Consider the following 20,594-nt stretch of genomic DNA (forward strand, 5'->3'; position numbering starts at 1 on the left):
AGTTTGGAGTTGAAACTCTCATTGTTAAAGGAGACAATCACACCTTGAGTTTTAGATATGCTCACAAATACATGCATAGCATTTTTGGTTAATCATTCCAATATTGCTAATGTTTTTTTCTGTTCCAGCAATGGAAAATCCTGCTTGTAGGCAGCTGCAGTACTCAGGATGATGGACATTTATACAGTGTAAAACATCATGCATCAATGTACCAGCTTCTGGAAGATCACTTAAGAAGAAAACTTAAATTTTTCTTTATGAATCCCTGTGAAAAATTCTGGGCCCGAGGAAGGAAACCGTGGAAGCTGGGCATACAAATTCTGAAAATAGCTATGGTCACTATCCAGGTGAGATACACAGCTGCAGTACAATTATTACTTACACATTTTTAGCTACTGCTATATAAATTCAAGAAATTATAACCAGTTGAGTGTCAACCTCTGATTTACTGCTTCTTTAGAGACTTGTGTTTTTAGAACCATCTGTACGGTTGGTATTTGAAACTTTCAGACCTTAATACAGGCAGTCCTCGACTTATAACCATTTGTTTAGCAACTGTCTAAAGTTACAAGGGCATGGTCATATGATTAGAATTTGGGCGCTTGACAGCCAGCATATACTAATGATGGTTGCAGCATCCTAGAAACATGTGACCTGCATTTGCAATCTTTCCAGCTGGCTTCCAACAAGCAAAGTCATTCCAACAAGCAAAGTCAATAGGGAAAGCTGGATTTATTTAGCAACCGCATAATTCAATCAATTACTGCAGTGATTCATTTAAAAACCATGCCCCCCCCCATTTTTTAAAATAAAATCAGGTACAACTCATGTAATAATTGCCTTCTTTAGCAAAGAGAAATGTTGGTCATAATTGTGATTGTAAATCAAGGACCATCTGTAAGTATTGAAATTACCTGTGTTCTTACACACTGAATATTTTGGAAGAAAATATTTTTGTCAAGTATTTAGTATTGACAAATTTAATAATGTTATATGTATCTTCATCATATGTTCGCCCCGAGTCTTCGGAGAGGGGCGGCATACAAATCCAAATAATAAATAAATAAATAATAAATAATGTTCTTCATCTGTGTTGCAAAAGAACTTTCATAAGTGCCAGCTAACATAGCTATCTCGTTAAGGAATTATAGAACTTTTAGTCCAAATATTTGATGGATGCTGGATTGGGGTAATGAACAGAATAGGCTATTAGTCAAGTGGAGACAATGAACAATATCAAGATTACACCTGCAGTTTCATTTTATTATTATATATGTCACTCTTCAGCCTTCTACTAATTAAATGCTCATTGTTCACCAACTATAAGGAAATCTGTGTGTTCAGAATATAGTATGAAAATGTCCAATATGAACTATACTAATATTATATTATGTTTTTATTCAGCAAACCAGATCCAAGATTAAAAAGAATAAAATAGTCGTGATATTGAACTGGGCTAAATTATAAGTATAACAAGAATACAGTTACATAAATATAGGAGGAGTCTTTGACCACTGAATGAAAATAAAAGTTATAGAATCAGAGGGATGGTACCCAGCTTTTTTTCCCTATATGTTCAATTCCTGATTTATTTACCTTTCACACTCTCAGAGTAAAATGAAACTACCAAGAGAATGAGTAGGGAATGGTGGTAAATTTTCAAAATATACAGATAAGAGGCACCCTTTTCCTCCCTAAAAGAGGCTGAAAATTTGGGTGTGACTTATACTTTGAATGTTACTTTTTCAAAGCTTTTTTCCCCAGCCCTAGCAAGGTGCTGACAATCTTCTCTGCTTCCTATGCCCTCCGAAGAAGGTTTTTTCCAGCCCTAAGTCTTTGCAGGCTTGCTTTCATTCCTACCCCCTCTGAAAAAGGCTTTTTCAGCCCTAACCAGAGGATAAAATAATGTGTTGAAGCTGAATTGACTAAGAACACTAGCCAGATGAATACCTGATACTAGCCAGATGAATACCGAAACTAAGGCGCGTCTTACACTCCAGTGTGTCTTATACTCTGAAAGATACGGAAGCTACGAATACTCCATCAATTATAAAATGTAATGTACTTGTGGTCAGAATGGACTTTTTGAGTATTTTAGCTGAAGAATTCCCTTTCTATTGATATTTTCAGCTTGTAGTTTTTGGGTTAAGCAATCAAATGGTGGTTACATTTAAAGAAGAAAACACGGTATCCTTTAAGCATCTATTCCTGAAAGGCTATATGGACAGCATGGATGACACCTATGCAGTGTACACGCAAACAGAGGTCTATGACCAGATCTCTTTTGCAATAAACCAGGTAATATCTATCTATCTATCTATCTATCTATCTATCTATCTATCTATCTATCTATCTATCTATCCATCCATCCATCCATCCATCCATCCATCCATCCATCCATCCATCCATCTATCTATCTATCTATCTATCTATCTATCTATCTATCTATCGGCTGTATGTTCCAGCATAAGTCTGGAATGGCTTAAGCAATTTTAAACAAACTTGGTACACAGATGATTTACCCTCTGGAAACAAATACTGTGGGAGTAAGACACCCTAGCACCCCTTAGTGTGTATATGTGTTCCAGCATAACTCTGAAACACCTGGGCCATTAATGAGAGCGAGTGCAGCATCCTAGTGTGGACATTGTCTGTGATGTCACTTCTGTCACAGCTTCCTCTGGAAAGCCAGCCATGACATTCGCCCTCCACTGGACCAATGGGAAAGCACCTGATATTCCCTTCTCTTGATAGAAGGTGGGCCAAAGTGCCATGATTGTAGAAAGGGTGGGAAAGAGGAGTGCATTGGAGTGGGGAGGGACAGGACAGGGGTGATGGGCATGGGGGTAGGGGGAAGAAAGGCCCCTCTCAATGACTCCCTGTCAGAGGCAGACAAAGCCCCCTGGTGGATTTGGGGCAAAGTGCCAAGATTGTAGAAAGAGCAGGAAAGAAGATCGCATGGGAGGGGGAAGGGGGAGGGCAGGGGTAATAGGCATGGGAGTAGGGGGCAAAAAGACCCTTCTCAATGGCTCCCTGTCAGACAAATGCTTTGACGTCTATAAATACCTGTGTAGCGCTGGGTTTTCAGCTAGTATTTTATAAAACATTGTACACTGAACCTAAACTAAGCTTGAAAAAAGCCAAGTCATTATATGTAAACAGATATGAATGGAAGGAAAATCACATTGGTTTCCTATACCATAGAGCTTGCATTGGCTCTAATGAGGCAAGAGATGCAGACCTTTTAATTCCATAATAACCTCATGAGATAAAGGTAACACAGGCAATTGGCCCATAAAAATGAGGTTTTCTATGACTGAATCCATTTGACCAAGTTTTATTTGAACCTTAATCTTTGTAATTCTATTCATGAGATCAATAAATCTGAAAAGCAGTATGTTCCATCGCAGACATTCTCTTGCGTCTCCAATTAGTTCAGTTTTAATTATCAGGCCGCTCCATTAACTGGTTGTACCTTGTCGCTTAGTTCTTACAGCTGCGTGCTATTTTGGTTGGGAATCACGCCTACGAAAAGAAAGGATCAGAAGAGACGCCCATGGCAATATGTCATTACTTCTACAAGAGAGGAATTATCAGCCCTGGAAATGACACTTTCGATATTGACCCAGAAATTGAAACTGGTGATATACTGAACGACTCAAATCAGATAGATTGTTTCTGTGTGTGAGAGAGAAAGGAGAATGAGAGTGGGGTGGGCAGAGATCAGAAAGAGAGACAACTTGAGCAAAGTCATAGTGTTTAAAAGCAAACACATAGTAATTTCCAGTATCATTACAATATAATGGGTAGACACTTCAGATATTTTATTTGTACAGGAAGAAATTCAACTACTGCAGATAGTCCTCACTTAGCAATTGCTTCATTCAGTAATAGTTCAGAGTTACGACAACAGTGAAAAGGTATATTTAAGACCAATCCCTGAACTTGCAGCTATTGCAACATCCATTGTTACCTTCTCAGCTTGTTTCCAACAAGCAGAATCATTGTGGAAAATGGCAGGAAGTCACAAAAGTCACATGCCATTTTGCTTAACAACCTGAGGTGATTTGGTTAATGACTGCAGTGGAACTATCGTGTGATGTTTCACTTTATGACTATATCACTTAGTAACTGTGATTAGTAAGTGAGGACTACTTGTACATTAGAGTCTTGTTTAAGTCATGAAAACTGCAGTAGTGGTGCTTCATTTAATTCCTTGCCCCATTTCACTCAAATGATGTCAGCTTCCGTCAGACCTAATATATTCCATATAGCTGTACATTGTTTATATCTATGGAGATTCTCAGTCATCCAGGTTATGGTTGTCCTGAAGGTGCTTTTTCAAGAAGTAACTGGACTTTCTGGTTTTTCTTTGAAGATGTTTTGCTTCTCATCCAATAAGCTTCTTCAACTCTGAGCTGAAGAAGCTTCATGGATGAGAAACAGAACATCTTCAAAGAAAAACCAGAAAGTCCAGGTGCCTCTTTAAAAAAGCACCTTTAGGGTGTACGTGGTTTAGTTTCCAAGTGGCCTGATACCCTGCTGATAAAAATGGCTGACTCATAGCCCAGTGTGTTGACTTTATTGTATCTGAAGCAGGTTCTTCATACTGGTAATTATTGAACAGAATTAAGGTGCATCTACTTGCAAGATACTGTAGTATAATCAAAATTGAAGCAATTGATGTCCCTCATCCACAAAAGGGTCTTGCCAACTCAACATTGCAAACATCACCAACACTAATTGGTGATTCAGGTTCAGGGTGAACTTTACTATTAGGAAAAGTGAGGCAGTGCCCTCAGACTGTAGACATGTGATAGAAAGCATTAGTAACCTGTTGGATGACATAAATGTTTGCTGTGTGGATTATTTTGCGCTCTTACTTTTGCCCTGAAGTATTTATTTATTTATTTATTTATTTATTTATTTATTTATTTATTTATTTATTTATTTATTTATTTATTTATTTATTTATTTATTTATTTATTTATTTATTTATTTATTTATTTATTTATTTATTTATTTATTTATTTATTTATTTATTTATTTATTTATTTATTTATTTATTTATTTATTTATTTATTTATTTATTTATTTATTTATTTATTTATTTATTTATTTATTTATTTATTTATTTATTTATTATTTGGATTTGTATGCCGCCCCTCTCCGAAGACTCGGGGCGTATTGAAGTATTGAAGAAAATGTCACCTTACAATGCACTTACAAATCCAGTTAGCTTATCTGCCTGAGCCATTCATGTTTATGTGCTTTAGGCAAATACCGAAATATATTGTGTTAAGTCTGTAAAAAGAAATTCTGTAAAAAATACTGTCTCTGTCAATTTAAAATGTGAATAAATCAAGGTCGCGTCTGATTGGTTAAGACGCACGGCCGTTTCTTTTAGGCGCGAGCCTTTAAAGTATAAATAGAGCTGTTTTGACACTGACAGCTCAGACGCGTTCCTTGCTGAAGTCACTTGCAAGAGAGCTGAATAAACGGAACTGTCTTCAAGATATCTGTGTGGTTTGCTTCATTTCACTGGCGACGAGAGAACGACGAATCCACGTGTCAAGAATGAACAACCTCCAGATCGGCCGGGCTCCCGACTACTTCGACCCCGAAAAGTCGTCATGGGACGCCTACATGGCAAAATTCGAGATTTTCCTCGAAGCGGCAGGAATGGGAGAAGCCGAAGCCGACAGGAAGCGGGTGATTTTTCTAAATTATTGCAGTACTGAAATCTTCGACCTCGTCCAAACGCTGACCGACCCGCTCCCGGCTAAAGCCGTTCCTTGGGACGACCTCCAAGAAAGACTCGCCAATCACTTTAAACCAACGAAACCTGCCGTAGTCTACCGACACCAATTTTCAAGAATGACACAACGTGAGTCGGAATCCATAAACCAATTCGCCACGCGACTTCGTACGGTGCTGTCAAAGTGCAAATTTGACAGCCCGGAATCTCGCCTCACCGACGCTCTTATTTTTGGAATGAAAAACGCCGCAGTCCGCAATAAAATCCTAACTGAAGACGAGCCAACGCTTCAATCTGTTATTAAGCTGGCTCAAACTGCCGAAGTAGCTGACGCGGCCGCAAAAGAACTCAAAGAACACGAGAAAAAAGAAACCGTTTCCAAAATCTCCGTTGCTGTCTCCCACGCCGAGGCACCTGATGACCTCAGCCCAGCTGCCATGGACGACGACACCTGTCTCCTGCTGCCATCTGACCAACCCAGACAGCCCAGATACCAACGACCATCCAACCCTTGCCCCGGATGCCGAGGGAACCACTCACGACAACGCTGCCCGTTCCGAGACGCTATTTGCCGCCGCTGCAACCGGCGCGGGCACATCGCCGAGGCATGCAGAGCGCCCCTTCCCGAGGAGTCCTTCTCTGCACCCTGCCAACAAAGATTCAACAACCAGGCACAACAACCGCGAGACAACAAATTTTCCAGAGGCTTCAACCGAAGAAACTACTCCACCGTTAACAGTGACTACTCACGAAGTAACGCACAAACTTACGTAAATTGCGCAAATACGAAAAAAGGGAGCAAAATTGTCATCTCGTTACTTTTAAATGGCAAACCTTGTAATTTGGAATTGGACACAGGGTCAAAGTATTCTATTATGCCTTGGGACAAATTTAAAATGTATATGCCTAATTTTCTTAAATCTGATTTCATGCAGACAACTCTGGTCATAAGGGATTTTCAGGGAAATGTTATACCTGTATTAGGGAAAGTAGATGTGCCTGTCCAATTTAAGGAATGTAAATGTTCTCTTCCATTGGTTGTGGTTGAGGGAGCTAAACACTCCCTCCTTGGGTTAACGTGGATGTCTCCTCTGGGCATTGAAATATTGGGAATTTGTAAAATTAATGCTGATAATGATATTCCTGATTTTGTGCATGAGTTCCCTGAGGTTTTCAGCCCTACATTGGGCACGTATAATGGGGCCCCTATTTCTTTTTCTCTAGACCCCAAGGTTCCCCCTGTCAGACTCAAGCCTCGCAGGGTTCCTTTACCGCTCCTCCCTAAATTGGACATCCAACTGGATAAACTAATAGCTCAGGGCATCTTAGTCCCGGTGGAGCAAGGGCCGTGGGAAACCCCTATAGTAACACCGCTTAAACCTGATGGTTCGTTAAGGGTCTGTGCAGACTACAAAGCAACGATTAACAAAGCCCTCCAACACCACCCATATCCAATTCCGGTAGTCCAACAACTCCTGCATTCACTAGGGGAGGGAAGGGTCTTCTCTAAAATCGACCTCGCACAGGCATACCAACAGCTTCCGGTCGATGAGCCCACATCTCTGGCACAGACCATAGTAACTCACAGGGGTGCTTTCAGATGCACCCGCTTACAATTTGGGGTTAGCATAGCCCCGGGCATTTTCCAAAGCCTCATGGAGCGGTTATTGGCAGGCATCAAAGGAACCACCCCATATTTTGATGATATCCTTATCTCAGGGGAAAACCAATCACAATTAAATGAAAGAATTAGAGAAGTATTGTCCAGGCTACAATCCAGGGATTTGAGAGTAAAAGCAGACAAATGTGTATGGGGAGCCAACAGCATCGAATTCCTGGGTTACAGAATAGACGGTGAGGGAATCCACCCCACAACAGAAAAATTAAAAGCCATAACAGAAGCACCCGAGCCAAATAATAAGACAGAACTCCAAGCATTTCTGGGCCTTCTTAATTTTTATTCTGTCTTTCTAAAACAGAAGGCAACGGCAGCAGAACCTCTACACCGACTGCTGCAGAAAGGAATTCCCTGGACCTGGGGCACACCTGAGCGCGAAGCTTTTCGCAAAATAAAACAATTGTTAACATCTAAAAGCGTAGTGGTTCAATACAGCTCAATATTGCCCATAAGGCTTACATGTGACGCTTCGGCTTATGGGGTAGGCGGGGTATTGGCTCATATAATGCCTAACAAAACAGAAGCCCCAATCGCTTTTTTCTCCAGAACATTGTCCATGGCCGAAAGAAATTATAGCCAACTGGACAAAGAGGCATTGGCCCTAGTATCTAGCGTGAAGAAATTTCACAACTACCTGTGTGGGAGGAATTTTGAACTAATCACAGATCACAAACCCCTTTTAGGTCTACTGGCTTCTAACAAGCCAACTCCTCCTTTCATGTCCCCCAGATTAATTAGGTGGGCACTATTTTTATCAGGTTATCAATATGAATTAACCCACAAAGGGGGAAAAGCAATAAACCATGCAGATGGCCTAAGCAGATGCCCCATGGCAGACTTAGTTAAAGACCCAACCCCGTCAGAGGACATATTGCTATTAGACTTCGAGGAAAACCCTTTGACCACAGCCAAAGAGGTAGCTGAATACACCAAGAAGGACCCAATATTGCTAAAAGTTATCAATTGTATACAAAGGGGTTGGTTGGGAGACCCTGAGGAAGCAGGACTAACAGATTTTAAATCAAAAAGATTGGAATTGTCCTACATGAAGGGTTGTGTGTTATGGGGTGACAGGGTGGTCATTCCCAACAGTCTAAAACAGAAAGTGTTATGTATGCTGCATGAGGGCCACCCAGGCATTGTTAGAATGAAGGGTTTGGCCAGGGGACACTTGTGGTGGCCAGGCCTAGACACAGACATCGAGCAGTGGGTAGCAAACTGTGACCCTTGCCAGGAGTCACGTCCCAATCCCCCTAAGACAACACCGGTTGAATGGGAGAAACCCACTGGGCCATGGTCACGTATACACATCGATTTTGCGGGCCCTATTGGATCTCAGAATTTTTTGATTGTAGTAGATGCTTTCTCTAGATGGGTGGAAATAATAGCCATGCAAAACATCACTACTTGTGCCACTATAAAGGCTTTGTACCATTTGTTTGCCACTCATGGGTGTCCCGACATCCTGGTTTCTGATAACGGGCCACAATTGACTGCCAGACAATTTGAATGTTTTTTAAGTAATTTGGGGGTCAGACACGCCCTCACATCTCCTTATTCCCCATGGGTTAATGGTCTGGCAGAACGTTATGTTCGGGTAGCCAAGGAAGCTCTACGCAGGGCAGGCCCAGGGGAAATACAACACAATTTAGATAAATTTTTATTAATGCAGCATATAACCCCAAATTCCATCACAAATAAAAGCCCTGCAGAGATTCTATTGGGTCGAAAAATAAGGTCCCCTCTGGACAGGTTGCACCCTCGTTATTGTACAAATAATTATAATGATGTAATCTGTGTAAACCCTGAAAGAAGTTTGTACCTAGGGCAAAATGTATTTGCAAAATTTTTTGATGGGGGTTTAAATTGGCTCAAAGGGAAAATAATCCAGCAAACAGCTCCTAAAACATATATTATTCTACTAGAGGATGGCCGCACATGGAAACGGCACATAGATCACTTGCGGGGGCGTATAACACCTGACAACGAACAGGCCGCTAACAAAAATTCTTCCCCCCAAGCAGACTCTCACACACAGCCTGAACTTTTTGATTACCAAATGGACTCACCACGGCCAGAAGTATCCTCCAACGACTCCGAGCCGTCCTCCTCATCAGGAATCGGTGCAACGCCAACATATCCTCGACCGCAGGCCAGAGCCCCAACTCGGGCCCAGCCGCAAACAAGAGATCACAGCGAGCCATCCTCCTCCGTGGAAATCCCAGACGCAAATGATCTGCGCAGGTCTGATCGAACTTCACGCAGGCCAAGCAGACTGGAGGATTACATCACATGGCTCACTGATTGACAGTTGTACTCAACCAATGAGGGAGGGGTGTTAAGTCTGTAAAAAGAAATTCTGTAAAAAATACTGTCTCTGTCAATTTAAAATGTGAATAAATCAAGGTCGCGTCTGATTGGTTAAGACGCACGGCCGTTTCTTTTAGACGCGAGCCTTTAAAGTATAAATAGAGCTGTTTTGACACTGACAGATCAGACGCGTTCCTTGCTGAAGTCACTTGCAAGAGAGCTGAATAAACGGAACCGTCTTCAAGATATCTGTGTGGTCTGCTTCATTTCATATTGGCTGACTCTACTGGCCTTTGAAACTTTGTGAATAAATTTGAGTGGACAGTCTTAACTGTTCAACATGAATATTGAGTACTGAACATATAGAATTATTGGTAGTGTCTGTTATGAGAATTCAGAAGCATTGTGACTTATTTTTGGAGTTTGGAAATAGTGACATAAATAATAATCTCTTAGCGAACTAATGTAGTAAACATATGTGCACAACATTTCCAAACAATACCAAAAGCTGAATTGTGTAAGGATATCTTAGCTTAAACCTCTTGGGTTTGAAAGATATCAAAGGACTGTTGAAAGATTGAGGGTCTTTTCTTGATATATGTATGCAATTACATGAACCAATGTGTAACACATACAAATAATTACAGTACAAGCACTTTCTGAATTACTGTTTCTTCATTTTATTTAGATGGAAGTAATTCATAACTGCATTGAAACATCATTCTACAGTCATAAGTAGAAGGGCCTGTAACCATAGAAATTAGGGTATTCTGATCTGTGGGTCAAGTATAAAATTTCCTTTTTGGGTTTATTTTTAACAAGCAGATATTTCCAGGGATTCTTTATCAAATAAGAATTCCCATAAGGCAGAAGTTCAGTAAATATATGCATTAAATTAATGAAAAAACATAGCTGCTTTTTTCTTGCAAGTATGAAGAAAGATTTTACTTCTCGTATTATTTAGATAAGACTACCAGTGACCAGACTGGATTTAATTTCCTTATTACTGATTTTCTGTCTTCCTCATCTTATTAAATATTGAGTATTTTCTATATGCCGTAAAGCATCTGTCTTCCCACAGAGTGTCTTTATGTGGAGCCAATACTACCTCTGGAAAATGGGACACTGAGGAAGACTCCTTTCAATTTTACTTTGGACTTCCAGAGGTGAGGAGAAATAAAAGTTGCTGGCATTCTTGAATATTTTTGGTAATGGTGAAATAAAGCTCCGGTCTCTGTTCTAGACTTGTAACTCTGACACTCACGTTCAAACTGAAGGCCATTAATCTCCAGACCATTCGACAACATGAACTCCCAGACTGCTCTGATTTCACACTAACAGTAAGTACAAAGGTGGAGTCCTTGGAACTTTCTGAGTTTGGTTGTTTATGTACAGATAAACTAGGAAGCAAGTTTAAAAAAATGAAATGATGAAGACTTGTAATTAGTCATTTTCTGAAGGGCAGGTTTGGGATGGGAGAAATGGGCCTAGATCAGTGATGGCGAACCTATGACACGCGTGTCAGCACTGACACGCGTAGCCATTTTCGGTGACACGTGGCCGCCGGAGAAACGGGGAGCTTTAGGGAGTGGCCAAGATGCAAATCTCCCTGCTTTCCAATTTCCCACCGACTGCAAGCAGGTACAGCAAGCGCAATTATTATTATTATTTTTCCTCTCCCCTTAATTTTGTTTTGCACCGATTAAAAAAAAATTGCGCCAGTTGCAATTTTAATTTCACTCCCAGGGCTATTTACCCGGTGGTCCTACTTTGCTTACATTAAACTGCTCATCCCGTAAACAAATATTGCTCCGCCAGGAAATCTACTCCAACCTCCCCTCCTTCGCTTCTTTCCCTCCACGAGCAGCGTGCGGTGTCCCCTCCCCTTGGGTCGGTCGCATTGGGGAGGGCAGAAGAGAAAAATTGAAATCCCTCCGCCGAGATGAGTCTGGTCCTGAGTTTGCAAACCCGGAAGTAAGGTAGCAGCAGCAGCAGTTGCTGCTGTAGTCATAATAATACTTGGAACCCCTCGGCGGAGTCCTGCTCAAGGCGCTGTTTCCTCTTATAGCTGTTGCAGGAGACGGTGCTAAGGTAAACCCTTACCGGTTTAAATGTAAAGGATGAGGGGTTATTAATTTGTAATAAAAAAACCATGCTGGGCTCGCAAAAAAGAGAGTCCGAAAAAAGAAGTGCATGGACGTCGCGCCATTTGCTTCCTCCTTTGGCGGCTCGTAACTAGATTTTTACAACCTCCCTCTAAATAAAAGCACATGCCAGAAGGGGTGGGGACGAGGAGGGGGGAAAGGTTTGAGGAGATCAAGTAGATTGAGAAGTTCAAGTAGATCAAGTGGGTTGAATAGATCGCGGTGTCATCCTATGCACATTACTCAAAAGTAAACCCCAGTTCTGTGCTGTCCAGGGCGCAGTCTCGGATGAATTGATATTTTGACTGCAGCAAAAAAAAAGAGAGAGAAAATAAAAGGGACCTTTTCTCCCCCACAATGCACCACAAGCTGGGCTGGAGGCACCTGAAAGTGAGACCCCAAAACTTTACATCCTAACTAACCCTAATTCAAATCAAAGCATAGAAAGGCTGACTTGGGGGTGTTCCTTAGTTTTTTTTTCCTCTCCCCCCCCCTTTCTCTCCCAAGTAGTAACTGTGTTGCATGCTTCTTCTCTCTCCTTCCTTCCTTCCTTCCTTCCGTCCTTCCTTCCTTTCTTTCCACAATGCCATGACTGCAAAACGTGTGGAAGGAGGAGGGGAGTGAAAAAAAAGACGTAGCTGGGACCGCTCCTGACCCTCCGTTTTTTTTTTCAAGGTGACACACCACCCGAGTTATGCTCGGGTTTTTGGCGATTTTTGACACACCAAGCTCAAAAGGTTGCCCATCAGTGGCCTAGATTGTGTCAGCTTCTTCTTAAAGTGGACTATTGCAGTATATACATTAGCAACTTAGAAGTAGAGAATGAAGTGAAATGATAATGCTGAAACTAATCAAGAGGCAGGCACCAATGATTTATTGCTACCGGAGATTTGCCTGCCCACAGCTGCAAATACCCATTTGGTAAATCACCTATTCTTTGTGTGTTTGTTTGTGTGTGTGTGTGTCCTGCAATTCACATTAATTCTCGCGGTAACTCACCTATTCTCCTTTTAGTTAAGTTCAAAACATAATTCTGTATAGTATTAGCTTTTCGACAATAATATTAACAATAATATTAATACTTTTGCTTATACCTAATTGTATTGTACATTTTAAAATTTGTTTCTATTTATTTTTGGTTGACTGTGGCTGGCGGTCAACTTGAATACTCCTCAGATGGAAAGGTGCAATAAAACCCAAATAGTGATAAGAATAGAAATATTTCTGAAACAATATTAAAAAGATGAGGACATTGGGTCAGTGTTCTCTTGTTAAGTTTTGTTCGAGGGTTATTCAGATATAGTCTTCCTTTATTCTATTTCTCCACTTTATTTTTAAACTGCTTAGATTTGGGGGAGAATGGTACAATGACAGAACTAAACTAATCCCAAGCATTTTCTGTTTTCTACAAAACATGCTTTTTATATGGCATCACTACTTCAAAGTTATACTTCAAGTTAACTATAAGACTTTATGGCTTTTTTGAGAAGAATAGTAGATAGATAGATAAATAGATGGATGATAGGTAGGTAGATAGGTAGGTAGATAGATAGATAGATAGATAGATAGATAGATAGATAGATAGATAGATAGATAGATAGATAGATATAGATTTTGATTTTATTACCAAGCATTTGGCATAAATTATTCAGATTCTATCTGAACTAACGAGTGTTTAGAAATAAGAATAATAGCATCTTTTCTATCTCCACAATATCTACAGATACTCTTTGATAACAAAGCTCATAGTGGAAGAATTAAAATAAGCCTAGACAATGATATTGCCATCAAGGAATGTAAAGACTGGCATGTTTCTGGATCAAGTAAGCTTAAACAACATACTTTTGTTATTATTTATTTAGTGCTTATTAGGTTTTATTGAAGGCTTAGTAATGCATGAAGTTAAGTACAGTATTTGCTATAATCTGCAGTAACTATATTTTTAAAAGTATGTTTGTCAACTGAGCACGCAATTTGAATGCGTGTTACATCATTTCACCTATAGTCCTTAAAAAAAGTCTCTTTCTATATGGTTAATATTTACAGTTCTGGCGAAATTCAAAATTTTTCCCTACCAGTTTGGTGGGTGAGGTTTGGTGGGCGTGGCAAGGAAGGATACTGCAAAATCTTCATTCCCACCCCACTCTGGGGCCAGCCAGAGATGGTATTTGCCGGTTCTCCTAATTAGTCAAAATTTCCGCTACTGGTTCTCCAGAATCTGTCAGAACCTGCTGAATTTCACTTCTGATTTACAGTATATTAGAAGGGAATTCCCCACAATGGGAAATTTGCCCCAAGTGCAAATAAGTACACAACTTGAGGGAGGAGGGGTCCTCTTTAGACTACCAAAAGTGTGAAGCATTCATTCTTTTTGATGGCTTTGAATCCTTTAATTATCCACCTCTCCCTGTATTGAAAAATTAAGTAAGATGGAGGCCTCTTCTCCATTATTAGCACTCTCTCAAGGCAATTTCACGAAGAAAATTTCCCCTCAGACACAAATCAGTATGTGTTCTATGAGAGTATCAGGTTAACTATTATGCATAGACAAATATATCAATCTTTTTTTCCCAGTACAGAAGAATACCCATTATATGATGATCTTTGATGGTTTTGTCATACTGACATGTCTTGCATTACTGATTCTCTGCACACGATCTGTAATTAAAGGAATTTATCTACAAAGGGTAAGCTTATGTTTGTCAGTATCTCTTAATAAATTTAATTGCAGCTTTTCAATAGCAATTTCTCTTTTCTTGCCCTCTCAGGTATCCTAGGAATTTGTGACTTTTTTCCAACATCACTATAAGAAAGAAGTATCTTTCTCTGATCTAGTAGAATTTGTCAATGGATGGTATATCATGATCATCGTTAGTGACCTTCTTACCATAGTTGGTTCTACATTAAAGATGGAGATACAAGCTAAGGTAAGTGACTTGAATGCTGATTAGATCGCCTGTGTTCCAGTTTTGGAAGTCCCAATTGAAATCTTATTGACCAACCTGAATTTTGTTATTTTTATAGTTCACTTGAGTCTTCAACTGGGGAAAATGGTCACGTTGAGAAAACTGCTGCTCCAGAGAAGGCATTTTTCTAGCTGTATATTTTACCTATCCATGGTAATATCATTAGAAATTAGAAATGAGCAGTATCTGTGCATATCATCAAAAGTCTATTAATTTGCTGTGCAATGCATTTGTGCTCTTTGTCCACCAGGAAACAGCCCTGACATTTTTAGCCCATTTCTTTTTAATGGAATAAGGTTTACTCACCTCCCAAGAACGGTCTCCTAATCTAGCAAAACTTTATGTCACCCATATCAGTGTCAAAAGAAAAGAAATTATGGTATCCCCAAGAGTTAAAATGAATATAAAAGGTCCTTTTTTATGGGCACCCCACCTGAAATTCCGTTAGTGTAATTTATTGAACATCATCTTAATCTTCATATAGAGTCTGACAAGCTATGATGTCTGCAGTATCCTGTTAGGAACTTCCACCATGCTTGTGTGGCTTGGAGTGATCCGCTATCTCAGCTTCTTTAAGAAATATAATGTAAGGATCTTCTGGAACATTCATGCTCTTGGTATTCTTTTCTGTTATTACCTAGCAATGCTGAATATCTTTGGAAAGTCTAATGAGCATCTCTGGGTTTTTCTTGGGCCTTGTTTTTCAGCTGCTTATTTTGACTCTCCGTGCAGCATTGCCCAATGTCATTCAATTTTGCTCCTGTGCGGCTATGATCTATCTGGGTTATTGTTTCTGTGGCTGGATTGTGCTGGGCCCATATCATGCTAAGGTACTGTGACTTGAATGTTTGTCATCTAGTTTTGTATCTGAAGGGTCTTGCGCAAATGTTGACAAAATGAGCACGCTGCCAAGATATCTGAAAGGGCCAGTTTATCACTTTAGTTATGTAACTATACATGATCACCAGAATTGTCACGTATAGGTATATATTCTGCATTATCTGAGGCATTGATGCACATTAATAAAATATTGTAATATCCAGAGATTTTCAAAGGCTGGTATTGAGTAAAACATGTAACATTTATTTGCAGTTTACTGTATTTGACCAGTATTTTTTAAACAACTTGAGCAAAAATGGAAATAATTTTCTTTTCTTTTGTCTGTTTGTTCCTGAATATTTGTTCTCTTCTAGTTCCATACCTTGAATATGATTTCTGAATATCTTTTCTCTTTGATAAATGGAGATGACATGTTTGCTACTTTTGCAAAAATGCAACAGAAAAGCTACCTGGTGTGGCTGTTCAGCTGGATCTACCTCTACTCTTTCATTAGCCTATTTATCTACATGGTCCTGAGTCTCTTCATTGCCTTAATTACAGACACGTATGAAACAGTGAAGGTACATAAACATCACTATAGGATGTTACGTTTAATTTTTGAAATGTGAATTTCCAAAAGTTCTGAAATAGTTTTCTGAATATCAAACGATTTTGTTCATTTCATTAGTCTCTTGTGCAAACAGAGATATTCTACACCTTTGCAAGAATTCAGCATAACATCATGACATCATCATACAAATGACACAGAGCTCTGATAAGTTCATATTTACTGCAAGTAAGCAAAAAAGGGCCATTTGCATGATGACATCATGATGCAGTGTGATCACGTTTATGTCAAACTCACAGTCATGTTACCTTCATATGATGTATTGCGATGTTTCCCCCCTTTGCGGGAACTGGGGTGGGCTTGGCCTGCGCATAATGCATCCAAATCACAGGCCATCTGTTCGATTTATTCCATAGCTGAGTGATAATTTTTTTGTATTTAATTTTTTTTTTGTTAGCATGGTTTATCTGGTTCTAAAGAACTGAGCAAGTTCTTTAGAACAACCAAGACTGAAGTTTAAGGCTATAACATATTGCTTAATTTCCCAACTCTATTTTAATCTGAACTACTATGCTTAATTTCCCTTGGGCAAGAGGACATGTACTATGATAACAGTTGTTTTTCCCTTCCCATTGCCTATAATATGAGGGAATCTCTTCAGAAGATAGTTTGGGTGCTCCAACTTCCTAATGTCCTCTGTAGGCCCTAAAGACAAAAAAAATATGAAAAGCCCTCAAGCACTCTTCTTGCAATACTGACATGAGAAGACCCCAAGAGCAAGACAAGATTTTAAGTTAATTTATGTTTATATTGAATTACAAGGATATTTAATTCAACACAATTCCTAATTCCATGAAGTCAATTAAATCTCACGCTGACTGCTTCAGTGACTCCATCCAGCCACCTCATTCTCTATCACAGCGTATCCCAACCAGTGTGCCACGGCACACTAGTGTGCCGCGAGACACGGTCAGGTGTGCCACGAAGCTCCTAGGGAAGCTCCAGCTGGGCGGGGCGGGGAGGTGCGGGCAGTAGAAGGAAGCTGCGGCCGCCCCTGCATCTCCATGGTGCCTCCACCCCCCTCGCGCTCCTGGACTCTCGGCCTTGCCCCCCGCCCGATCTGCCCCCTCTCCTCCTCCGCCGCCCCCTGCCTTGGGGCGCGGCTGCAGCTCCTCGGGACGAAAGCGCTCCCAGCCAGGGTACTGCGAGAGGGGCGGGGCAGGCTTTCCCGAAATGGATGGAGAAAGCCCTCTCTCACAGCCCCCTGGCTGGGAGCGCTTTCGCTGCGAGAGAGGGCTTTCTCCGTCCGTTTCGGGAATGCCCGCCCCACCCCCTCTCTCTTGCGCGCCACTCCCCTATTCTCTCAGCCCTCTCTGGCTTCGCTTCTCAATCCCTCCCTCCTTCCATCTTTCCTTCCCCTCAGCCATTCTGTCTGGGGGTCTCCCGCTCTTCCCTTCCCCGCCTCCCAGGCTTTGCCTTCGCCACCCCCACCCCTTTTTTGGTTGGCAAGGAGTCCTTTGCCGCATCCCGCAGTTCACACTCGGCTCGAGGCCGCTTTCCCTGGCTGCGCTCGGAACTGACAGGGTGCTGCTCTTTCTCTCTCTCTCCCGTGAGGCGGGGGAAGGGGAAAAAAGCAAAAAAAACCTTCTTGCAGCGGGCCCGCATGCGCGCTCGTGCCCGCGCTCGTCCATTCAGCAGCGAGGGAGGGAAGTCAGAGGGCGAGGGAGCGAGCGAGCGCTCTTGTCCTCGGTGCCCTCTGCAGCCTGCCTTCCTTCTTCTTTGCTGCCGCTGAGGGATGGAGAGAAAGATAGAAAGGAAAGAGGGAGGGAGAGATAGAAAGGAAAGAGGGGGGAGGAAAGAGGGAGAGAGGGAGGAAAGAGGGAGGGAGAGATAGAAAGGAAAGAGATAGAAAGGAAAGAGAGAGGGAGGGAGAGATAGAAAGGAAAGAGATAGAAAGGAAAGAGGGAGGGAGGAAAGAGGGAGGGAGAGATAGAAAGGGAAGAGGGAGGGAGAGATACATTGGAAAGAGGGAGGGAGGAAAGAGGGAGGGAGGAAAGAGGGAGGAAAGAGGGAGGGAGAAATAGAGTGAAATGGAGGAAGATAATTTTTTTTGTCCAAACTTTTTCTTAGCCCCCCCCCTGCCCGCCCCCCCGCCCAAGAGAGAGAGACAGAGAGAGAGAGAAAGAGAGACTTAGCAAGAGAGAGAGAAAAAAAGAAAGAAAGATATAGCAAGAGAGAGAGAGAAAGAGATAGCAAGAGAGAGAGACAGAGAAAGAGATAGCAAGAGAAACAGAGAGAGACAGAGAAAGAGAGAGAAAGAGAGATAGCAAGAGAGAGAAAGAGGGACAGAGAGAGAGAGAAAGAAAGAGATAGCAAGAGATACAGAGAAAGAGAGAGAGAGAAAGAGATAGCAAGAGAGACAGAGAGAGAGACAGAGAAAGAGAGAGAAAGAGATAGAGAGAGAGAAAGAAAGAGACATAGCAAGAGAGACAGAGAAAGAGAGAGAAAGAGAGATAATGAAAGAGAGATAGCAAGAGAGGCAGAGAGAGAGCAAGGGAGAGAGAAAGACATAGAGGGAGGGAAGGAGAGAGAGAGAAAGAGAGCAAAAAAGAGAGGAAGAAAGAGGGATGGAGAGAGAGAAAGAAGGGAAGGAAGGAAGAGAGAGAAAGAGGGAGGGAGAAATAGAGTGAAATGGAGGAAGATATATTTTTTTTGTCCAAACTTTTCTTTAGCCTCCCCGCGCCCCCCCCCCCCGTTCAGTGTTCCCCAGGATTTTGAAAATATGAATAATGTGCCGCGGCTCAAAAAAGGTTGGGAAACACTGCTCTATCATCCCCTTATTCCTTTGCCCTCAATCTCTCCCAGCATTAGGTTCTTCTCCAGTGAGTCCTTCCTTCTCATTAGGTGGCTAAAGTATTTGAGTTTTATCTGCAGCATCTGGTCTTTTAAAGGGCAGTCAGGATTGATATCTAGGACTGACCGATTTAATCGCCTTGCAGTCCAAGGGACTCGCAGAAGTCTTCTCCAGCACCATATTTCAAAGCCCTTGCTCCCTCTCTATTATTTAATTATTGCCTTAGCAGCCATCAGCATCTTCAGGTAGCTAACGTACGATTTGACAAAGCAGATTTGGCTCTGGTTAGCTTTCATATCAGAAGTTGAAAAAAATCTAGTGCTGTGGGAGGTTGAAAACCCATGCTGGAAGATGGCAGAACCATATCACTTTCTTACCATTCCTGGGCAATAAAACTGAATGGATGTATCCATGTAAATCACAAGGGGCCAGAGAAGATGGCTTTGCTCTTTGATTTCAGCATTTTCCTCTTCTCTCGTATGAAAAAGTATAATTTGGCAGCATCATTTGGAAGACATCTGAATATTTCCTCCAAGGCTACTAGAGTCTGCCTGGAATCCTGAGGCTCAAAGTTGTGTTCCCCTGTCATTTCTACCAGAGCTTAAAGAGCTTAAAGACAGATAAAATGCAGATTACAAGTCTACCCTAATTTCACAATCTCATGTGGAAACTTGGGGGAAGGTGGATGAGAAATAGGGTGCAAGAACCTCACTTTTCTACTTATTTAATGGCTTCTAACTCACCAGGAGAAACCTGACCTTTCCTTTTTTTCCTCACCCCTCTTTAAAAATTTAAGAGACAGAACTTCATTCATTCATAGCCCAGTGCAAAGACCTGCAAAACTCTGGAAGATACAGATTAGAAGAGGAGAGTCCTATAAATATTTTCTGTTGTTGTAAAAGGTTGGTGACTAAAGGCCTGGGTGACAGTTGCATCATCTGACAGCTTGGTTTCTTCAATATTAAATTAAGTTGGCTGCTAAGAGAACAGAAAGCAGGTTAACAGAACATCAGTCTTGAATCTAGTGAAACTGTAGGCACTTCCTCATAAGCCTAGTGACCCTACACTGGTTTGAAAGCTGCTCTGGATTCCCATGATCCCCCAATGTCATAGATGGATGGATGGATGGATGGATGGATGGATGGATACCCGTTTTTCAGAATTGCAAATGGTTAAAAGTGAAAGCAATTACTGATTTATTTTAAACTTTCTGAGGGTTGAGGAATAAAGATATCAGTGAACCTTTTAAATAATGGTGCATAAGATAACTTTGGTATTAGTTATACTTTTCTAAAGTGAGCAATTGTGATTATCCCCACTAATTCTTTGGATTTTTTAATAACAATACGGTATCTAATCTTGCACTTCTTATTCAGGATGACTTATATTTATTAAAATTATTTTCTTTAGATCAATAGATCTTGTTTGATTTATAAAATGGGACCATTTTGATTTCTTCCTCTTTATTATATATTTTGTGCAGCTGGATAACTTCTC

The 20,594-nt window shown here is 41.0% G+C and overlaps 1 protein-coding gene across 1 annotated transcript; it reads left to right on the forward strand.

Moving 5' to 3' along the window:
* Positions 1-206: 206 nt before the first annotated feature.
* On the forward strand, positions 207-20,039 carry LOC139155475 (mucolipin-3-like). Its single transcript, XM_070730614.1, has 13 exons — positions 207-347; positions 2,131-2,298; positions 3,488-3,641; positions 10,828-10,912; positions 10,990-11,086; positions 13,614-13,713; positions 14,465-14,577; positions 14,668-14,817; positions 15,341-15,442; positions 15,564-15,686; positions 16,050-16,279; positions 17,534-17,547; positions 19,894-20,039. The coding sequence occupies exons 1-13, from the start codon at positions 207-209 to the stop codon at positions 20,037-20,039; spliced, it is 1,623 nt and encodes a 540-aa protein (XP_070586715.1).
* Positions 20,040-20,594: the final 555 nt, after the last annotated feature.

This window comes from Erythrolamprus reginae, unplaced genomic scaffold (genome assembly GCF_031021105.1).
Source record: "Erythrolamprus reginae isolate rEryReg1 unplaced genomic scaffold, rEryReg1.hap1 H_21, whole genome shotgun sequence".
Lineage (NCBI taxonomy): Eukaryota > Metazoa > Chordata > Lepidosauria > Squamata > Dipsadidae > Erythrolamprus > Erythrolamprus reginae.